The sequence below is a fragment of the Anarhichas minor genome, unplaced genomic scaffold, assembly GCF_050575085.1.
Source record: "Anarhichas minor isolate MPS153535 unplaced genomic scaffold, ASM5057508v1 ptg000136l, whole genome shotgun sequence".
Lineage (NCBI taxonomy): Eukaryota > Metazoa > Chordata > Actinopteri > Perciformes > Anarhichadidae > Anarhichas > Anarhichas minor.
In genome coordinates, this window is record NW_027466582.1 from 9446932 (window position 1) to 9470996 (window position 24065).

Here is a 24065-nt window from a genome sequence, read left to right on the forward strand (position 1 = left end):
TAAAAACATAGATATTGAATAAACAACGACATGAGATCATTTTTCAAAAAACACCGTCCTTATCTAAACAGATGCAGTGAGCCACTAGACATACAGTTGAGAGGCTGTTTCTTTTATTTAATAGGATTGTTACAAACGTCATTTTGATTTTTACCTCTTGAACAGAACCTGGAAGTTCTGTTTTTTTTTTTTTTTTTTTCGGTTGCGGAAATTGAATACAGTCTTCAAAACTATGTTTCCATTCGTGTAAAATCCCCTAAAACTAAGAATAGTTCATTAGTTTAGAATAAGCCGTTTATATCTACTTTGGGTGCGGGTCCTCTTCAGGGAGTCTGCCATGTTGCATCACCATGTTTCTACAATAGCCAAGAATGAATATACCAATTTGACATATTAAAATATTTTTCCTGCATATTAAGTATTATGGCAGTATGGGTATTGGAACGCACAGATTGGCTTTAGAGAGCCTTTTTGTGCGTTTTTATGTTACCTGAAGGCCACTGTCTGACATGCTTGTAAAGGAAGGGGTGGGCGGAGGGCTATTAGACAGATATCAGTCTCACTTTGGTCCGTTAAAATATCCTGCTACTGCCAGCTTCAGCCTTACCTGAGCTTAACTTAGCACAGACTGAAAGCTCACTCTGTTTTGCATTTTCAAGATAATCCTTTTGAATTTTACTGGGTTTTATTGGCTTTTTCTTAAACCCGAGAGGAGCATTTAAACACTTTTTGAACTTTGAAAAGTTCAAACTCTCTGGGTTTTTAGGTTTTCATTGGAGAATGAATGACTCCTTATTCAATTAGAATAATACCTCATAGTATAATTGAAGGAAACATTTCTAAACTCTAGTCTAAATTCTTCAGCAGCTCGGCGGATCAATGGCTAAAATAAAACCATGCACACTGGGCCAAAGACGACCCCAAAACCCCCCAAAAAATCATATGAAAATCACATTTAGGCCATATTTAAGACAGAACACACTGAATTATCCTCAACAATGCATCAACAGCCTTTGGAGACAGACAGGATGTACTATGCCATGATCCCCGACGGGAAACCTCAGCAGCCAGTCTCGCTGCTCCCTCATGTGATTGTTTAGGGGCGTTGCCTTTGTCAGCTGCTCTGTGCTCTGCCTTGACTGGAGAAACAATGTACGATCAGTTATGATGTTTTATTCGTTTTTAACTGAACTGTGTTATGTCAGATTCACATTGTGTGTGTGTACATGAAATCACACTGAAACATCAGACCTCAAAAGGACCTATAAATGCAACCAAGGCAGTTTAAAGTGCAGACGCCTCCTTGTGTTGAGGAATAACCTCACATTTTCATGTTTGTTTGTGTTTTTACTCTCTGCATCGTGGCCAGAGCGAGTCTTCTGTGCTCTCCTTCTCTGGAGTAATGTCGAGAGCCAAGCACTGATTGCTTTTGATTGGGGGGGGGGGGGGGGGAATGTTCTTCTCTGTGCATATCACTCATTAGCCCTGATGTAAGTGTACTGCCTTTTTTTTTTTTTTACTTCTGTGAATCTTGGATTGGATTTTTAAATATGTCTTGAATGTTTTACTTGATTGGAAAATAAACCTATGATATTGGCATTAAAGTATGTATAATGTCCTACTAGACATTGCAGTGGTATATTATTCTCTGTGTGAATCAGATTGTAAGTTTCACTTTTATAGACATTTGGGCTCCTGGAATTGGTCAAGATGGTATTCATGAAACAATAAGTAATGATGTTATTGCTGTTTTGTTTCCCAAATGTCTACAATGGAGGCTGCAAGTGCAGTTAGCATGCGTTATTCAGAATGGCCACAATTAAGGAAACACATTTTCTTTAAAGTCACCCAACCTTAAGTAAGTGCAATACTAAATCAACAATGTTGATAACCTGCAAACGTTTGCTGGCCCTTCTCAAATGTGAGCATTTGCAAAATGTCTCTGTTTTATGTACTGAAAATGGAAATATCTTTGGATTTTAGACTATTAATATGACAGAACAAGCTATTTTTTAAAATGATAATCATTTTGCAATTTTTGGCCTTTATCTGGACAGTGTGAAAGATAAACTGACAGACACACATCTCCTTGTGAGGATCATTTCCTTTTTTTTTTACATTTTACAAAAGAAACCATTGATTTATTACCAAAAATAATCAATAGATTAGTTTGTAATGAAAATAATTGTTCTATTCAGCCCTTAAAAATGCAATTCATCACTTAAACTGAAGTGAGCTGCTGTATTCTACTGCTTGTTTTTCCTCAAAGAACTTTCTGAAGCCAGTTCAATAACAGAAACAGTGAGATGCATCAATCACAGCACCCATCTGTCGCTGAAACTCAAAGTAAGCGATGACAACTCAACGTTGAAATAGATTTCTTGACTCACTTTTCCTTCTTCTCCACTAGGGGGAAACCTAGTGCCACTATATCATTCCCCCCCCCCCCCCCCCCCCCCAGGCCCGTGAAGGACGCAGCTAGTGCAGATTAATCACTTCAACACATCTGACTCACCAAAGACGCTGGTGTTTCTTCACAGCCCTCTCTCTATTTGCCTGCTCCTCTTTAATGGCCCAGCGCCTTGCTTTTTATAACCAGCTGGCTCTCTCTCAGTCTCCCTGCTAAGCACATCTTGGGGGGGGGGGGGGGGGGGGCGTGTCTATTAAATGAACGCTCTTTGTTTACAGTTTCCCTTTGTTACCCTCCATCATTTTCCTATACAGCTCTCCTTTATATACAATCTCTGGAGATGATTTTTTTCAAGGTCAGCTGTTTTTACGGCATGTGATATTGGAGGTATCACGGGGAGGCGGTGAGGAGAAGAAGACAGGGGAGAAAGGACAGAGAGAGCTCTAAAGGATAATACTGCTGGGCCTTGGATGCAAACAATGCAGTGTGTGTTTTCAGGATGTCAGAGGCGGTAACACAGACAGAGGAGAGGAGAGGAGTACATTTATTCTTCGTCTTTCTCGTCCTGTTCCTCATTCCCAAACTGCATGTTGACCTTTGTAGTACCGCCTCCAGGCTGTATGCTTTAACCTTTCCAGTGAGATAGAGGGGGCCCCTGCACTGGGAATACAAGATAAATCACAACTGCTGTCTGTTAACGCGACAGACAGAAATACACACTGGCATGCTGATGGCACCGCTAAAACCTCTGTCCTTTCTCACAAAACCCTCCTCGTCCTCCAAAAAAACACACACACATGCACGCAGATGGCCAATGCGTCCATAAAGATGTTCTCAGCATCAGCATCACTGGGCTGTTGCATGTACAAGTGCGCCCTGAATTATTCATCCTTCATTAAAATGCACTATGTGTAATGACAGCCAGAAGCATGTTTTGGGGTATACTTTTTTTTTCTTTTTTTCGAGCAAAACACAGGGGTCTTTAGAAGTCATTTGTGGTCAATTTTGTATGATCAACCATACTCCAGAGGAAGAAAAAAAAAAATCCCATTTACTTTCTTTGCATTGGGAATTCATGTTGAAAGAGATCAAAGGGGACAGACAAAGAGATGAGAGAATCGACATCTTCTCGTCTCCATTTGGCTCCCTATGAGAGGAGGGAAATTACTTTAAAGCTGCTGCCTTGATGAAAGAAAAGGGCGTTATGCCTGATGTATTCCTACCAGAGGTGGAATCAACAGAATGGATGACTCAAAGGCAGAGAGAACATTTATTTGAGAGAGAACCTAATGGGGGATTTTGGTGAGGAAAGAGAGTGCTATTTGACAGCAGTGAACAACACAGTGATTCCCCTGTCAGGAGATGTGACTGGTTCAACACTGTTATTTCCGGTGTGTACATAAAAAAAAAAAAAAATGCAGCAGATGTCATGAGATAGTGAGCTCATTTGCAGGAACAGTCTGGGGATTTTCATCAGACTGAGTATAGCATCAAGATGTCTGTCGAAGAACATGATTTACTGTCATATTCAGCCACAACCTTGTATTTCACGGGACAAGTGCAGAATGTGTCGTGAAAATTAAATAGCCCGTAAACGTCCCATTAGTTTCTCTCACCTCGACTCGAAGAGAAAGCCCAGCACTGTCATTTTGTTTCCTGACAGAGCTGTCAAAGCATCGAGCTCACCATCCTAGTTACGCATAAAGCAAATAGAAATGAAAACATTGTTGTCGGGGGGGAAAAGACTCATGGGGTAACGGAGACGCCAGGAGCAGGGTGAATCACTTTGCAAGCTGTGCTCCTCCATTTTGCAGCTGCCTCCCACCACAACACATCTGCCACTGGGAAAAAAACATCCAGATACAAACAAATTGCTAAGTGACACAAAAGATCACTTCTTCCAATTGATATTCATTTTGCAGTCGAAACAGGGTTTGTCCCCCTGGGCACAAGTGTGTGTGTGTGTGTGTATTAACCCACATACAGGTGGCAAATGGTGGAGACTGTGCATATGAGCGCACATGCTCACGCACAGAATACACTGACTATTATAAGGGACTATTAGAGTTCTTCGTGTGGGGGCAATGGTTTTTCTAATGCACCCACCTGTGATATCTCTGGGCAGACACATGCCACTGCTGGGTAAGATCGTAATGTGTACCAAATCATCACTTTTCAACCAACAACACCTGCCCAACTCAGGCAGTTACTGCTATTCCCCTTTTATTGTATTCCCCCTAGGATTTCATGTTGTGCATGTTGAACTCCACAGAAAGGATTCAAAGCTCATTTCTAGAGCTGAAATATCTACAAAACCACAAGCTGAATATTGTACCGAACATTTCTCTACTAGGTTGAGCCACACAGTAACCAATCATTCAATTATTTACACAGACCATGCCAGGAATCAGTGATTTTCTTTAGGACGGGTAAATAAAATGTTGCTGAATTATTGAATCTTTGCCTCTTTGTTTGAAAGCCACAAGTGCCTTTGTGGAATGCACATTCACCTGAAACAAAAGGAATCTAAATTGATATTTGGTATTGGTATTTTTTTTGTCGTATTTATACATTATACGAATACATTTACATGTGCTAATTAGATGTTTGAAAGTTCAAAAGAAAAGAATAATAGATGTTGAGATGAGTGAGATGAGTATAGTTGTTATTCTGTATATGCTAGGGGTGAGTGAAATGGATGAAATAATCGGTATACATCTAATTTCATACTTGTATATCCAGTGGAGTTTGAAGATGGAAACAACTACTTTGGATCGAAAAAAAATGCGCCATTTAACATTTACCACATAGTTTAATGAAATACTAAACTATGAATTTTTTCACTAAAATATTTAGTATATCCTATAACCTTTTTATGATATACTACGTGATACCATTTTTTGAGATACCATACTTTTGTGACATAGTATACTGTTAGTTTTCATGATATTTTTTGACATATACTATATTATGGCTTTTTTATTACTTTTTTTGACATACTATATTATGCCTTTTTTGGACATACTGTACTATGACGTATTTTTATGACTTTCTCACGACTTTTTAACCTGGCTTCATCGTTCATGTTGGATCAAGCTGCACTTGACGGGCGGACAGCAGGACAGAGGGCAGGACTCCGTTGGGACGAGAGGAGGTGGATTCTGTGTTTACATCACGACGCTTCGTGCTCAATCACAGTCAACGTTGATGGACAATGTTTTTTTCTCTCATCTTTAATATTTAATGTGAAGATGTCGGCAATGCAATCTACCTCGAGAATCATTTTTGTTGCTGCTGTTTACATTTCTTATGATGCAAATTTTAACAATGCACTACTATTTGTGTTTTGTTTTGTTTGTCATGTCTTTGTTGTGTTACAAATGGGCTACAACTGAATTCCGTTGTACATCCCTGTGTTGCATAACGACAATAAATGATCTTTGAATCCTTGAATGACTTTATGACTTTTTCTGACATATATGACATTTTTATGACTTTTTTCGACACTATACTATGGCTTTTTTAGACATATTATAAAACAAAAGTTTTCGACATTCTATACTTTAACTTATACTATGACTATTTTTTTTAAAACTTTTTTCGAAATGCTATACTATTACTTTTTTTCAACTTACTATACTATGACTTTTTTCAACTGTTACGACCTAGCTCCAAGGCTGCAACATAAGTGAGACAAGATGAGTGATACAAGTAATAAATAGACATTTATTTAACGAACCAATAACCAAACTAAAACTGATCGATCGATCGATCGATCGAAGCAGCAGCCGTGTCAGCCCAGGAGAGTAGAGCAGCCAAAGAAGAAGTGAGGACCAGCCAAAGAAGAGGGGCAGCCTTCATAGCTGGGACCAAACCAGGCTCAGGTGTCGCTCATCAGTGGCCGATTAACATCCTGAAAGACAAACAGACAGGAAACAGGACACAGACCCCCAGTGGAAGGGAGGGATCGTCACACAACATACTATACTATGACTGTTATTTTAATATTTTCAGACAAAAGTCGTAGTTTAGTATGTCAAAGAAAATTATTTTTAAAAAGTCACAATATAATATGTCAAAAAAGTCACGGAAAAGTAATAGTAAATGTTAAAAAAGTCACAGTATAGGTTGTCGAAAAATATGTAATAGTTTACTATGTCGGAAAAAGTCATGAATTGGTGCAAAAACTATTTAAAAATTAAACTTTGACATAAATCAGCCCTATTCATTAATTTGTACCGTTTCCATTAACAGTATGGAAATCTCTGGCAATTTATGTCATCATTAAATCACCCACCCCTACTGTGATGACTATAAGTGCATCAAACGTACCTAATAAAAGGTAAAAAAGTGGATTTACATGATTCTTAATGTGGTACCCTGAATTATTTAAAGCACCGGGAAATGAGCAGCGGAATACATTTCCTCCTTCACAGAATCTTTCTCGGGCAGGTGCTTTTAGCCTAATATCTGTATGACAAACCAAAGTCACATTCAGAAAGCAATTCTCAGTCCACAACGCAATCTTGGCCATTAATTGCTAATGAACAAGATGTTATTCAAGGATACCTTTCCAATGACCACTTAGGAAACGAAGGAAGAGGACTTAATATGATGGAAATAAGTGTGACAGACTAAATGGTCCCTGCTGAACGCATTGACGCATGCTCTGACCTTCCCTGTCAATCTGGAGGGCAGACAGGGAAGGCCATTTATGTTGTGGGGAGAGAGCTCGGGCTGCAGAAACAGTTTTCATCATTACTCCCAGAAAACCTTGTCAGAAACCCTAGAACTGTCTGATGGCCCGCCTGTGGGAGGGAAATAAAAATAAACAATGAAACATCAGAAAGACAGGAGGCGTAGAACATTCTCGGGACCTTTTCGTCAGGCTGTGCAGTCTCCCGAGTATCATTGTGTATTCTATATCAAACTATATAAAACTCTTTGGTCAGAGAGATTGATACACAGCCAGGTGGACAGTTGGACCAATCAGAAAAAGAGTTGATCAACATCTTGATTTGATTAACAATTTAGCAATTACCTAATGTCCTCCTTCAATCAATTAGAAGAGGATGACATTTCAGAATATTGCCAGTCATTGTGCTTGATGGCATCAGTAAAATAAGTTACCAACGCATCCTGTCTTCAGTTCATTTGTTACCAAAAAACATAAAACAGATGAATGAATAATATGAGGCAAAACTACAATTATGACATTTTTAATGACATTATTTGTAAAACCTTGCATCAATGTCAAATTCCATGAGCTCATATTTGTTTTTTCGATAGGACAGCCAAGCCTTTGAAGGCGTTTTTTTAATAAATGTTTCCAGGTTTTCAATCACTTCAGCTCGCACCACTAGATCTAGCTGCGTGGAAAATGACAAGCAACACTCGTAGAACGGCAACGAGTTTCGGCATTATGTCTTCCCTGTCAATCTTTATAATCTTTATATGCAGATGTTTTTAATAAGTATTTGACTAATTCCATTCATGTACAGCAGAGATGTCATCGCTTGCATTGGGCAGTGTGTGTGTGTGTGTGTGTGTGTTGTTTTTAGTCTCTAAAAATCCCTGGAACAACAGATCCAACGATTAACTGAATAGTGTAAGAAGACAGGGGCAGTGAAGAAGTAATCTACCAAGCATGCTCGTCATTTCACAACATGGGACAGAGTTAACAGACAAGATATGTCGTGGAGCCAAATGTGATTGTGTCACTTTGTGAAAAGAATCTGGAGACAATTAGTGGATAAATGATCTGCTGCAAGACCCCTTCAGCGAACATAAGTGAAGCAACAAGCCAAAGACATACAGGAAGTGCCTCGAAGCCGCTGATCATTTCCACATCACATTTACTGCAGTTGTACTGTTACATACATTCACAGGTCGCCCGTCACTGAGGTTCAAAATTCAAGAAAACAAGCTCAACACTTAGTAGCTGCTCTAGAGCTTTCAATTATATCGCTCGATCAGATAAGAGCTGTCTAGTTGGGACGATTAAAAAAAACTGAGAAATATAATTAGAAGCTTACATGGCAACTGAGCAAATTTGATTAGCTGATGAAAATTATATATGACTGAATGCTCCTGAACAGCTACTAAATGGACCCTGTGTTGAGATTATAGCCAGTTATTAATCTTTACTGCCTGTCACAATTGCAAAGATCTATATGTCTTTTGCCAAAAAATTGAGTTTTCAAAGTATTTTTGTCCAAAACACAAACTGTCTGTTCTACGAGATTATTTCAACCCTTTTCGTCAATCAAATCAACTAGTTTATTAAATAATTTAAAAAAATCAAGTGACGTTTTTCCTCTTCTAGTGCAGCAGTTTGCCTCATGACTTGATACTGTCAAAGATCCCATGAAAAAACTTGAATTGTTTGCAATCTACTATGGCTGAAATGTAGCCTGCTAACAAAATTGTAGCTCGGTGACTACAGCTATGTTTTAACACAAGCAACATTTTGCATGTTTTACTATGTATTTTATAGTGACTCATCAGAGCTACAGATAGTTAACCACACTTGTTGTCTGCAGAGGTTTGCTGACAGAAGCTTCGTTCCTATTTTCAGAATGAGTCACCACCTTTCCTACTTTGAGCACCACTACTTTACAGTTTCATTGTTCTTACCCACCAAAAACCACCACGTCGTCCCCACACAGTATGTACAGCTGGCCCCATGATACTGACAGACAAAAGACCGAATCTCTGATTGACGAGAGAAATGAACCCTACACAGCAGAGTTTGAAGCCCCACAACCAACAGTTGACAGAATTTGAGGGCTGAGTTGGTATCTGCTACATATTTTGTCCACAGGAGGGGCTACCATGATACAAAGTACTACAAAACTTCTTGTTCTTGTACAAAAACAAACATTTTTGTAGAAATCCTGCATTTTTAAACAACAACTGATACAGAGTGAAAACTGCAGACCGCATGTAAGGACGAACATGTATAAGGACTTTGACAGTATACGTTGCTTGTAGAGGCTTTGAACATAATATTAGGCATGATAGATAGTTCTTCACGATGGCAGAACTTTGGCACAAGAAAGGCAATACAGAAGAAAACGATGAGTATTCGACAAGGTCAGCATAGATGATTCCAAACCAAATATCACTTTTTTTTACATCAGGTCATAGTAAACCATTTTGGCACTGACTACCATTCCATTTGTTGGTGGGAGATTAGTGTTTGTTTAAATCATTTGAAAGAAACTCAAGCCACTGACGGGAGGAACCAATCGGGTCAAACACACATGGAGGTAAGACAGAAGGGCTTTGACATCAACAGAAAAACTACATCTGGTGTTACTGTCACAATAGAGTTTTGCCTTCTGCACAGGTGTAAAGTGTGTCAGATGAGTGTGTGTGTGTGTGAATATATGTGTTACGTGTATGTGTGTATGTTTACGTCCACTTCTAGTGTGGACCAGACTTACGTTTTGAGCCAAAGCTGCTTTGATCCCATTTCAATTTACATACTTTTAAGTTCCTTTCCAGCTCCCTTCAAAAAGTGAACGTCACAGTGAGGTGACACTGCTCAGGTATCTATATTTCCACAGGAAACATCTGTCTACATAAGCAAGTGGGTTCAAAAAGGAATCCTGTTTTGACTGCTAACCTCAGTTTGCGGTTAAGTCAGCGTTAATTTGACCCCGTCTCCCCTCCATGGTTTTTAATCATGGTGTGTGTTCAGGGTAAGCTTAACGTTCATGCCATGGTTTCCTTTCCTGGGAGTCTGCGGTCGTTGAATGTGTGCATGTTAATGACCTCCTCTGTCTTAACAATGACGGGCGGCTGAGGCTTCTGTTTGAGACGACGTTGGCACTTCAGAGACACACGCAGCTCATCCATCATGGCGCTGCAGAAAGATCGCTGCAGAAGGCAAACAAGAAAGAGGAAAAAGTTACAGCTGGCACCATGCTGTTCGCTACTCTACTCAAAGCAATGCAACTGCGCATAATATAACCATTAGCCAATATTGTCTTTTTAAGAACATATTGAATATTGGTAAGACAAGAGGTTCATTGATGATAGGTACTGTATGAAAGAGATTCTAGCCTACCCAACCGATGAAAATGTATTTTTCAAAATACAGTATGCATTAATTGGTCTAATTGGTTAATTGGCTATCCATGTCCATACTGGGCTAATTCTATTGTTTCAAAGTATCTTTTCTTAAGAAAATAGTATGTTTTAAAGCCTTGTTTTCTCTCCATTTCTATAATATTGTTTCTGTGTATATATGTATATATCATAAAGCAAAACCTGGCCAAAAGTATGTGGACATCCAAACATCACCGTCATATGTTGAACATGAAAAAACAAACCAAACAGTTCCAGAACCAAAAGTACCCAACGGTTGGAAGAGGAAGAATATAATGGGTAATCTTATAATGCTAACTGAGTAGTATCATTAACAAGCTGAAAATATGGTTAGCGAGATGGTAAGATGGACATAGATGTAGCAGCAATCAATGATTGATTGACATTTTTGAAAATAAGTTAAGGCTTAACACTGACTAGTGTAATAATCAGTCCAACATCTTAATTCGTCTAAATATTATCTTTGAAAAATCAGGCCTTCATTCCAGATTTCCCCTTTTCAGCTCTACTGTTACAAAAAGGTCTAAATGCAATTTTAGAGCCTTTTGCACCCTGCCAAGAGCAAAGAGAAACATTCAACACTTGGCGTGCGAGTAGACAATATAACAATATTGAATGAAGGACAAAATATCCACTTCAGCAGATTAAATCCAAAAATATTGGTACTTTCTTTTAAAACACCCATCACCCTCTCATAGAGGGACACATGTTACGTAACATCAGTAATATGCGCCTCTGTTGTCCCTGCAATATGTATGTGGTGTGAAATCCTATAAATGTCAATATGCTTGCGCATCAACGTTGCCAAGACAAATTTCCATACATTCACTCTCTGATTATGCAAAATCTAATTCAAATTCTTAGAGGGTGTAGGAAGAGAGAAGATGTGAAACAGGAGGGAGAGCAGTAAAGTATAAAGCTATTATTTTTCGGTTTGTGTATGTGCGTAGGTGTGTGAGATGGATATCTGTAGGTGGCTTATACAGCAGGTATTTTATTGTTTTTCTCTCAATTTTTACATATATTTGGCTGCCGCATGAATGAGATATATTGTAGACTCAAGAAGATGAGTGATTACAGAAGCCGTGAGGGGCAGAAAGGGTGAGAGAAAAAGAAACGGTGAAAAACATTGAGGCGGGATATGGATTAGAGTGATGGAGGAAAGCAGAATGAAGGGGGTGATGGAGGAGATTCGTAGGGAAAGGGAATAGAGAAGGAGAGGCTGATTGTCTGCATGTAAATTACTAGCACCTTGGTAGCATAGAGATTGTGGCATTTGCAAATTATCTGAATATTGTGACCCAGTCTTGCGGCTTATGATTAATGATAGCTGAGATGTGCTCTGAAACATATGCAAACCTTAAAAAAAAGCCAGAAATGTATTACTGTTGCAATGAAATAACACGCCGCTGCACCGTGCTAATTCTGTAGATGGAATTAATTAAAACACGCTATGAAAAGGACTTTCAAAATTATCCGGAAACATTGTACGAGTTAAAGAGCTCTAAAAGACATACTCCACACTGTGTGATGAATCATGTGCACTCAGTACTAAAATAGAGCACAGATAGAACAGTCTAAAATATATTCAGTTCCTTGCTAGAAAGAAACGTAACCAGAGGGGGGGAAGAAATATGCTGCACTGAATGGTGAATGTTTTCGTTTTCAGACAAATCTCAAAATGAAAGGACCAGGTCACAATTTTTCTGTTCCAAGTCTGTCTTATAAACAACACTCGCATGCAGCTTTTGGTCGCTGTGATAATTCCTTTCGTCCACACTGGCCATGCAGAGATCCCCATCCCGATGTGACTTCAAATTAAGAGATGGGGGACAAAATCCACAGTCCTCCGTCCAAGCAAAAATGCATTGTAAATGTCAGCATATAATAAGTAGGAGCTACCAAAGTTACAGTGTAAAAAATGATGTCACTTTAATATTATCCCTCCACTTCAGCAAGGAAACACTGTCTGAAACGCAAGAAGGAATGTTGTGCTAAAGAGACTATACCACTAAAATACCCATTTGATTTGAAGGATGAAACCTCGTATTAGCTTCAGTTCAAGGGATCACTTTCACGGCCAGTATGGACAGGAGGGAAAATAACAGCAAACAAGGACTCACATACATATAGGCATGTGATTATTGTTTCATGGCCAACTCATTCCCAAACCTGCAAAAAAGAACAAGCATGCATACTGAAGACACACTACAAGTGTGTATGCTGTAGGTTGACAGGTGCGTAGGAGAAGACAATACAGAACAAAAACTCCAAATAGAAACAACAAATCTCTGAGACAAACTAAAGACACACTACAAGTGTGTATGCTGTGTTGTATTTGATAATTTGGTTTCATTTCTTAAATGTATAGTTTAGTTTACCTAAAAAAATGATACAGAGCAGAAGTTATGCACACCTGTAGGTTGACAGGTGCGTAGGAGAAGACAGAACAAAAACTCCAAATAGAAACAACAAATCTCTGAAACAAAGAATATATGGCAAAATATATTCAAGTTAATTCTCAACATGCATCAGAAAATACTCCAGTACCTTTTCCAGCTGGGCGTTCTGGTTAGACTTGTAAATCACCTCCCCTACTGCCACAAACACTGACAGCACCAGTCCTGCAGCCAGCACGATGAAGATCCCGCCGATGTTCTGCACCCCCAGAGCGCTGGCCTCTTTGCTCTCCTCCTCAGGACAGCCGTTTCCTCTCCACCACTTCTCCTTCATCATGTGCAGCTTCCCTTCCTCCTGGAGCTGCAGAATGGCTATCGTGATCTTGTCTCTGTACGGAGATCCTGCGAGGACACAACATGAGATTAGTGGGCATGGATATAATAGTGGGATACAATAAAACCTGATTATGGCTTGCGAAGTTATTGTTGAGTATATGTGTATGTATATATATCCAACGGTGGTGGGTGTATGAAACACACTCTGGCTTGCATGTGATCATATAACCCTTCATGTTATTGTTGGCTGCTTAGAGGGAGTTTTTTTCTGTAAGTCCTTCTTCAAATCCCACTAATCCCTATATTCACAGAGTGACTCCAAAATTCTCACTCCTCTCTGCAGTGTGTGAATTATAATGCACAGGGAGTTGGCAAGAAAGACTTGGCTTTGTGTAGCAGAGCTGCTGTTGATTCTGACTGAATTAGCTGCTGTTTGCACACGCTTTCACATGCTAAAAATGGTGCACATAAACAGGAAAAGAACAGAGAAGCCCAGTTGGAGTCGACATTACATGGGTGAAAGTGTTTGGGATTAAATGTGTGTATCTGAGATAGGGTTGCTCTATCACTGTGTTTTTATGCATGCTAATGTCATGATGAGTAAAAGAACCCAAATCCACAGACGGTGGGAAGGCGCCAGAATTAGCGACGAGGCATTAAGGCGCAGCGGGTGCTGGTTTGATCAAAGGAGGAGTAATCGTTGCAGGGTACCCGAGTGGGGTCGTGTTCCTCTCCCATCCACAGCATGTGTCACACAACACACGGCCGATCGAGGCGCAGCGCACACTCTGTGCCCGAACCAGGCCAGGAAAGATTAATACTTACTGTGAGCATTCATGTTTCATTTATAAACTGGTTCAAAAGCTTGTTAGTGTATTTATATGATTACAGAACTCATACATAATGAGGCCTGGTTGTACATTTCCATTCCATCTGCTTATTTAGTGACTTAAAAGAGATGAAAGAGCGGTAAAATGTAAAATTTCTGTAATGTGGGCTAATTGAAATCATTTTACGAACACGGGGACATTTTGTGCTAAAGCTCCGGGAGAAATGAACTCATTATGGCCCCAGGTAGCAGGTAGCATCATTTTGTCTGTTGCTCTCACACAGTTTTACCTCTCAGCCCCTTTAGCTCCCTCTGTCTCATCTATCATTTACCGATTGCAATCCATCATCCTTTCATCTCCACCTCTCTGTGTATTTAGACTGACGAAGTGAACAATAATACAAAAACAGAAAATGACTCAAAGTGCCACTGAATTCTTACCAGCATGTCAGTGTTTGCGTCTTTGATCATGAATAGTCTATTTCTGTTTGTGTGCCTGTGCTTATCAGTACATGTGCTCAAAATGTCTCTGTGACGTGCACACTTTGAGACAATAAATACTTCATAATAAATAATAAATAATTCATACGACACATTAATCCGTTCATGTACATACAGCGTTGACTATGCAGTCATGTATATGCATGTGCACGTGCATGTGAAAAGCATTATGCTTGCTTCATTTGAAGATGAGAAATCTATCAAGTATCCGAGTCCCCCGATTCAGGCTCCCCTCATATTTCAAATGATTAATGATGGCCTAACAAAGCAGGCCTTGGATAAATGCTAATAGGATGGGTCCTTAGAGAGGAGGATATGGAGAGCGGGGCCCGGGCAAATGGAAAAGCGCTGTGCTTGACACACTGTGCATACACAACTACCTGACAGATGTTCAACACTGGAGGACATCCATCACTCCCACACTGTCTGGCCTCAAGTATTAATGTGATCACAGTTTAAGTCGATAGCCGTAGATGATGCATTTGCGTTTTGGGAAAAGGTTGTGTGAAAACCACCAAGAACTAAAAGGTTAAGACCTATTATACAGCTTGCTCTGGTTTATTGCTGTAACAGCCCTACAGGGAATGCACTGCAAAACAGTGTTAAGCACGGCAAAAGTTATAGGCCAGAGGTCGACACGAAGGCTGAGGTCTCTTTGGGACCAGAAAACAAGGGGAGTGCCACCGTCTGAAATAAGATTCCTATTATTCCAAAAGGATTGGTGGCATGGAAACAGAACTCACTTTGAATTAATGATGCAAGTAACTATCGCAAGACGTCTTCTATTAGAGAAGACACATTTTAGAGGCTGCGATCAACTATGTTTCTGAAATATTGAGCAATGAACATCAGCATGAGAGATTGGAATGATTTAGAGGGCAGTAACAACTTTAAAAGCTGACATCTTTAATCATTATTTTTTTATGCATTCAAATACTAACCCACTTATTGCTGAATTAAATTTGATTTGGGGTGCATTTTGTACTTTGTATTTTGTACTTTGTATACAGTATTTGATAGACTACGTCATCACATTAATGGAAATAGAGCTGATCCACATTCTCTGTCTGTGTGTCCGTCTCAAGGGCATCAGTGTTAGTACTTCTGCACTTATAAGGATCACAGTGGGACTACATTTCACAGCATCACCTAAGCTTTGTTACAATCACGGCAATCATGGCATCCCTGCAGATCTATAACTGCCACATACTCATCAGCAGTAGCCGGGTCCAGATGTGGATGGCCAGAATTAATCCTCCATATTTTGATGGCCTTCATATCACTCATGATATATGTGGCTATTACAGCTGGTCGAAGTGCTCTCCGTGGCCTCGTCATGACCACTCTAACCTCTGCAACACGGGGATTGGAACCATCCTTTACTGTAGGGTGTCCTGGAGCGTCAGGGTTATAAGCTACACGTTTATGAAACCTGACAAAGACTATTTTATATGCAACACAATTGTTATCATCAGTGGAAAGTGGTTTTGATACTTCTGCCTCATCATAGGATGGCGCCTTCAAATGTCGGAATGCAATTTTTGTACAGGAGAGGGTAAATAAGCAGGTGTGAAAATGTCTTAGTGCTCGAACACACACCATGAGTGCTTTGTTGTTGTGGTTTAAAGCTCACAATTCAGACGGCGTCAAGTAAGTAACAGGGAATTGGACTAAATTGACTTTCGGGTTGGTTTCTGTGATTGTTTCACGATCTTGCACTCACTGCCTTATGTGACTGCAAAGTAGGCTGAAACACACCATTAAAGTATCGTGATTGAAAGGTTTGATTCCCCTCTCTGTAAATAATCCTGTGAGACAATGCATTATGGGTAGAAACAAAATACAACCCTGCTAAAGGAGAGCTCCAACGGCACCTGAGCCCCGGGCACAATTTAACCTTAAACATAAATTCAACCTCTTCAGCCATTCGCTTTTCATTAAGATAAACCTTTTACACCTGGCACTGTTGAACCATTACACCCGTGACCCCATCAATAAAGGTCAACCGTTTTCGTTCTCAGAGTTTATCAATCATCCACACTATGTACAGTACCTTTATCTACCACACAGTACATCTGCAGTATCTCTCTCTTACCTAAAGCTTTTCAAACCTGTTCATGAACACACCAGGCAGCACAGAGGCTTATACTGTAGAGAGGTTTGAGGATATTTACCCATAGGTGTTCCCACTCCGTAGGCTCTGGAGTCTATGAGGCCTCCAACCTGTGTGAGGTTGCAGTTGCGCTGGGTGACAAACTCGATGGTGGTGGACTCCATGAGGAAGGCGTAGTCTGAGGTCAAGGCGCGCTGGATGCCCTCATCCACGTTCTTGACCATCACAGATTGCCTCCTGCTGTTCATGAATTCCCACATCTTGTCGTAGGTGGAGATTTTGGTTTTCTGCGAGATACCAGAGAATAGAAGTGGAATAAGATTGGTGGCGTGTTGGGAATAAATACGGTGATCAACCCTAAATTCTGCAGTTAAAATCATTTTGTTTCAAAGTCAGAGAAAAGGAAGTTGAAGTTATAATCCTTAATATTCTTTACATTATTTACATCCTGCATTTTTTTCAGCTACACATTTTATGATACATTTTTACATAACAGCTTAGATTTTTTCCCCCTGTACCGATGTGAGGCATGTGACATGTGGCATGTGTACAGATTGTAAAGCCCTCTGAGGCAAATTTGTTAATTTGTGATTTTTGGGCTTTACAAAATAAATTGAATTGAATTGAATCAATGGTGGCGTCCGCCTTTCCTGCGCTGATTTCAAATTGCCTAGCTTCACTCAAGGTATTCACAGGATGCAATGCATGTTCATTCTCTACACTAATGGCTGTAAGAGCATCCATTCCAACCATCACGCCATCAAATTCAAGGGCGACATGGTCCTCCTCTTAGGGTCTGTACAGGTACATAGGCCCAAACTCAATGATTTAGTAGAGTGGTGAGGAAATGCCCTGCTGGAGTTGAATGTCCCTCAAGACTAAGGAGATTGTTATTGATTTCAGGAGGGAGGCTCCTAGGACAGACCCAGTGGTTGTACAATGTGATTGTTGTTGTAATATGTTGTGGGCCAGTATACATATATTGACAGACATCTTAAGGGTCGACTCTTGTGGAAATTTGTCTTTGGTTTCACAGACATGCATACACTTAAAAGCTTTCTTTCCCATCCGTCAAAATACACATCAAATAAACACACACAAAAAAAAACCCTAGGTAAGTAATATAATGTAGTATTTGATAACACCATGAAGTTTGAGCAAAACACAGAAGCCGTAATGAAGAAAGCACACTAACGCCAATAGCTCCTCAGGAAACTAAAACATTGAGAGTCTAAAACCCATCCTACAAATCTTCTAAAGTTCCTTAATCGAGAGTATTCTCCAAACCATAGTAAACACCTGTTACACAATTGCCCCCCGTAGTCTCATTCTATGAGCAGCAGTTCAAAACAAATGCCCATGACATCATGGAGGATAGTACTTATGTCCTCCACCCCCAGTTCTAGATGCTTCCTCTTGGGTGCCATTCATTCCGGAAGCCATGATTAGCCTGGTGAACAAGGAACTGAAGGAGAATAATGGGCTTTATTTGAAGCTTGGCACATAACATAATTAAATGCCTATCTGCCATGTGGACTACTTCCTTATTTATTATTTATTTTTAACTTTATATTATAGAATGTGACTTTCATTACTTTTTAAATGCAACTGCACTATCAGCTCAACACAGTCTCCAACAGTCTCAGACACACTCATTTTTGGACAGTTTTAAATATTGCAGCGAGCTATATAAATGAAAATTGCTGTTGCAATAATTATTGACTGATATCTTTACTAAAACAACGTGAGTTTGTTTGACTGCCTAGCAAACTGACACAGTTGCTCTTGTGCTGTATTAATGACAAAGTAGCTGCTAAAAGTAGCTGTTACCACAGGTGACTGAAATCTTAAGAATTATAACTTTGATAAGTAAGAAAAGAACATTTCATATAAAAAAATACCCTATAAACACCCTGGCAGACCTATAGCTACCTTGAAAAAAGTCATGGTTGCACCGTCCTCCACCACCCCGTACAGGATTTTAGTTTGCTTGGCCAGGTCGTCGGCTGAGTCGATGGGCGACTCCATCCTCTCCACAGTGAGGAAGGCAGCCAAGTTGGCCGTATATGAGGAAATAATGATGAGGGTGAAGAACCACCAGATGCCTCCCACTATTCGTGTCGACAAGGCCTTGGGCATGAGCTCTGATCCTGGGGTGAGGGAGGTGGCAGGAGGCATTGTTCATTTTTAACATGCAAAAAAACCAAAATAAGATTAGTTCATTTAAAAACAGTCAAACTTGTTCCAAGAACTCTCTTCAAGTTTTCAGCTCAGGCAGATGCACCACTCGCTTCAAGAGGAAATCATTTGAGAGAGCTCTCTAGACAAGATGATTGTTGGATTTCAAACAAGTGGAATTATCTTGTCTCAGTCGCAAGTAAATTCTTTAAAATGCCAGGAACACAAATATATATATATATATAAAAAGGTGTTTGCATAAATCAATCCCATCAAATCAAAGACATTCAATATCGATGGTTCAGAGCAGCGTGGAGAAGTGACAGGCTGTTTGGGCCAGAGAGTCATGTACCCAAGGTGACCTCACATCCTGACTCCACACCCCACTGATCTCTGGGTGCTGATGGGCCAAGGGCAAGAGGAGAGGACACTGGGCATTACAGTACTGTCATTATCATGATCAAGAACCTATTTGTAGACTGTATGATTATTAAATAAATCTCACAATACACGCACAATACACAATACACGCAAGTTGAGCTGCTGTTGCTAAAAAAAAGAAAAATACTATTACTCTTCTTCAAATTGTAATCTGATTTGTAATTCAGGATTTTGAAACAAGGGTAATTTGATTCTACTCAAATGGTATTCAAATCTATACCTCTCATATAAAAATATATTCTATGCTCTTATGAGATACATAGATTAAAAATAACAAAATAAAAAACATTACATGCACATTTACTCTAAGTTCTGTCTTTCTAGCAGTCGAACCCCAGAGATCTCTCTTTGTTGCCGCGAGCTTGGACAAAAAACCCAACCCTCAGAGACAGTGGGATGGAGAGAGCTCCGGCTCCAAAGAGCAAAAGCAGCCACAGGCTGAGGCAACTACCTTGCTGCATGAGAGCCCCAACTCCAAACCAGAAACTATTGAGCAGCGTAAAATTGTTTTCCACTACATCCGAGTCTGGGTTGCATGGATGCGGGTTGTACCACTCGTAAGGGCTAAACCTATAAAAAGAAAGAGCACAGGGACATATGTTAGCATGAAGCAAAGAACAGTGTGTTCACTGTTGCAGATTAAAGGGCACATCAAACATACCATTTAAAACATTGTGAGCAAGAACAAAGGGAATGTAAATGTGTAGGAATCCTGTATTGTGGCCTCAGGGTCAGAGCTTCTGCAGAGACCAAAGCAAATCATTCTGACTTTCGCCGAGATCAACGTATTGGCGTATTCAAATGCCATCAGTTTATTGTGAGAACAGATCAATAGGCTGGAATAACACTGTCACTGATGATAATGTCCCGGTGCGCGATGATCTTTGGAGCTCATTTGGATTCACTGACTCAGGAGCGTTTATGTGTTTCCCCCATCAACTGCAATCACTGCTACTCTGCAGATGCCATATTCTCCTTACACCCCGAACATGGGACTTGTCTTCTTCTTTTGTCTTTTTGGTTTCTCAACATGCTGCCCTTGTTCTTCCACCCAGCAGCTGCTTTTCCTCTTTTCTCACACTCCCCTCACAGCTTGATCTCTTTTCACCATGCTGCACCATTCTACACCTCACTTTCCCCCCAATTGCCTTGCTTCCCCTATGAACCTCCCCCGTTTACCCCCCCCCCCCCCCTGGACATTTCTCATTTATTATCCTAAGCAGAAGTGGCATGGTATTAGTGCAGGTTGATTGGGTTAGTCTTAAGCATCAGGAACTGATTGAGTTTGTGCTGAAGTGGGTGATAGCGGGAACATTGCATATGCATCAGGTAAGGCTGTTTAGCAGCATCCCCCCCCCCCCCCCCCCCCCCAACTTGGCCCACATGCTAATAAGCCTGTGGGCCGAGTTTTTTAGGTTGATGCTGCGCAGAAATGTGATGCCACTTGCACTTTTTAGAGACGCATATATAAATATACCGCATTTCCCGTGTACGACACAGAGCAGCATTTCACATTACCAAACCCAATATTATTTGACGGCAGTTTTATGGCAGCAGATATTTGCCACAGAGACTGCGTGATTGCTGTAGATCTGCATACAGATACGTCACTCGATCTCTCCTTGTTGCTGCAGCTGCCTAATTACCAGCCCTATTTTACAAGCATTGTGAACATGGCAACATTTTTATAGTCATATTCCTCTTACTTTGAAGCTATTTTCTATGCTGTCCCCTTGAGAAGCATCTACGTTGACATGGTTGTGATGACACACTATAATTCTTCCTGTCAACCCCATCAGGATGTTGGATTTGCCGCAATGCCAATGAGCTTGGTCTCCTTGGAACCACAGGCAACTGAAATGGCACAATGGCCTTATGGAGCTTTGCAGAATGCCGTGTGTGCGCTCACATGTGTTCGTATTTGTGTATGGTTTTATGCCTGTGTGTATCAAGCCTCTGGCAAATGAATGTCTGCGCATGTGCCTTTAGCTGTGTGGGTGTGCATTTGCATTTGCTAAATCAAATCCATCTCAAAGTCAAATATTTTCTGCGATGATTTATTTATGTTGCCGATTACGGACGTTACATATAATGTTGAGCTGCAGCCTGAGGCCAATTGTTGGTGACATCTGATATGTGCCATAGGTGAGATAGTATAAGTCTGTGTAAATCTATGTAACATGTTCATGATTGGATTGCGTTTGTCTTTCTCAATGTCTACATGTGTATTCTGTATGCACCCCCACCGATGGCTCCTCTGTATGACCTTTGCCTGCAGCTGGCCCGTATTCATGCAGGTCGTGTTCTGCACACCGATCACCGGGAAGAAGGGGACGTGGAACACGCGGAACGCAAAGGTCACCTCCTCACACCAAGCACGAGGGACATGTTGTATTGCACACAGAATTCTAAAAAGATTATCCCTCTCTCACGTTCCTCTTCTCCTTCATCCGTCCCCGGCCTCAATAACACGACACACTCCCTCCAATAACTGTCTGTTGGATTCAATTACTCTGACTGGCATTATGGATCTGCTGCCTTTCTTTTCTCAGGCCAAGTGAAGAGGCTGTGTTGGGGATGTTAAAATCATAGGTGTCCGGGACTTGGATTGCACAACTGCAACATCCTGTAATTACATGTAAACTTTTATAACGCAATTTAAAGCATCCATTCTTCTTGGCAGGTGGACATTTTCTATACTAGAAAAGGTTTTGCGATCTGAAAGAATACCATTTATTTTCTTAATAAAGAGAGGAATCAATTCAACCACAAACAGAGCTGGAAGGAACCAATGAGTGAAATGTATTTCTCTGGAGCTTGAAATGAGAAAGCTTATTAAGTCAGAAAAAATTATGTTTGTGTGTGTGTGTGTGTGTGTGTGTGTGTGTGTGGGAAGCAGTTCAAAGACGTGAATCCCTGGTGAGATTGAGGTGTTTAGTGTTTTATTGTGCAAAGCCAGAACTTCATAAGCTCACTCAACTCACTCTATTTGCAGAGGATTAAAGAAAATAATATACTCTGCATTGGGGGGATTGACCAATCAATCGGTGGCCGTGCGATCAATACCACAATTATGAGAGAACTAGCTCAGCGTACTGAAGAGTAAAACACTGCACTTCAGATTTAAACTCTGCTGAATGTTTTTGGTCACATAGTGTGAGAACAAGCACTATTTTTTGCCATGGTGTGCAAATGAATGGCACAATGCATGCATGCAGACAGGGGCATTATAATTTAATAAGAGTACTGAGACCATTTCATTACAACCAGAAGAATATCAGTATAATTGCATGCTAATTACTTACCCTGACCATCCGTGGAAACAAAGGGCTACGTGGGATAATTTGCATATTCTGAACTAACTTAGGTGACAGTTGCTGCTTTCCTCTCATGTGATCATTGTGCCGGTAACATTAGATGCAATGTGCATTAAACCCAAACCTCTCGGAATAAAAGCAGAAGAAGAGGAGCCCTGGGGTTAACACACAACTTTCGACATCGGTCATGCATCAGGGGTTTTAGGAGGGTGGGTTCGCCGAGATATCTGTAAGAATTGTACTTGTACATTTCTTACAGAGATATATAACGAGTAGCTGGTTTAACAGTTGCTGATGCTTGGGCAAATATGCCCGAAATAGTGTGAGTAGTCAGCAGATTTTAATGACATACCAGTGTTTTTCCTTGTTTTAGCTAATTTACTGTAAGGCACTGCAGGTAATGAAATCATTTGATCCTTTTAATAACCTTTTAATTATTTTCATCAAAGTTTTAAGTTTCAAGTTTTAGCGTCATTATCAATGTTTGATAATGACGTTAAAACAATTGTTATGAAAACTTTTCTGGGTGGTGAGTTCATGTACTGGTGGGAGGTTCGGAAATCTGAGATTTGCCTCTTGCTGGAGTAATTTTGCCACCAGTCAAAGCTTGTTGCCCGGAGGGAGCAACTGCTGTGTGTTAGTGCAAACAGGTAGGAAAGAAGGACGTGGAGGAAGGAAGGAAGGAAGGAAGGAAGAAGAAAGGGAAAGGGGGGTGGGGTGGGGGGCTTGACATGTTACCTGGCTATGACAAACAGCACACAACTGACACCCAAGCAAGCCAGCAGAATATACATCCAGATATCGGGCGAGAGGGGGTTAAGAAAGGAGAAGACCCCAGGGTTGGTTCCGTTGGGCTTGCGGTACAGGATACTTATCCCCAGCGTCATGTAGGGCTTTGAGAAGTCGATGACCTTCTCCCTGACGTAGGTGATGGCCAGAGGAGACACTGCCAGGTCTGCTTTCTGCAATGAGATAATAGTGGTTGAGTGTGTGTGTGTGTGTGTGTGTGTGTGTGTGTGTGTGTGTGTGTGTGTGTGTGCGTGTGTGTGTGTGTGTGGTGGGGAGGGGGAGTCAACCAATAAAAAACAATCAATTGAATTAACCACTGATTTACGTCAACAGCTGGTCTGTTCAATATGTACAGGAGGAAGAGCCATGAGAGAGGAGAGGAAACAGACCATAAATTCAGAGGGATTAGCAGGCAGGAGGTTGAGTTTCTCTGGAAATTACAGGTTATATGTCTGATCCTTCTTATGTGGTGTTAAAAGTGAGTCACCAAGGCAACAATTTGGGGATTAAATTATTCTGTGACAAAGTATCCTTAAATCCCCTAAAATGTAAGATTAGCCATCATCGGTGTTACTTTTGCACAACCCCTCCAATAAATGCTTTTTTCATCATACAGTGCCAGTTTTTGTTTTCTTTG

General features: G+C 40.5%; 1 protein-coding gene across 1 annotated transcript in view; it reads right to left on the bottom strand.

Annotated features, from left to right (window-relative positions):
• Window positions 1-10129: 10129 nt before the first annotated feature.
• Window positions 10130-24065, bottom strand: part of LOC142941721 (glutamate receptor ionotropic, kainate 2-like) — a 49068-nt gene continuing 35132 nt past the window's right edge. The window contains exons 11-16 of the mRNA XM_076083750.1: window positions 23378-23601; window positions 19774-19892; window positions 18636-18853; window positions 16765-16990; window positions 13076-13326; window positions 10130-10294 (exon numbers count right to left, since the gene is read on the bottom strand). Of these exons, the coding sequence (XP_075939865.1) occupies window positions 10130-10294; window positions 13076-13326; window positions 16765-16990; window positions 18636-18853; window positions 19774-19892; window positions 23378-23601 (1203 nt within the window). The remainder of the gene's footprint in view (window positions 10295-13075; window positions 13327-16764; window positions 16991-18635; window positions 18854-19773; window positions 19893-23377; window positions 23602-24065) is intronic.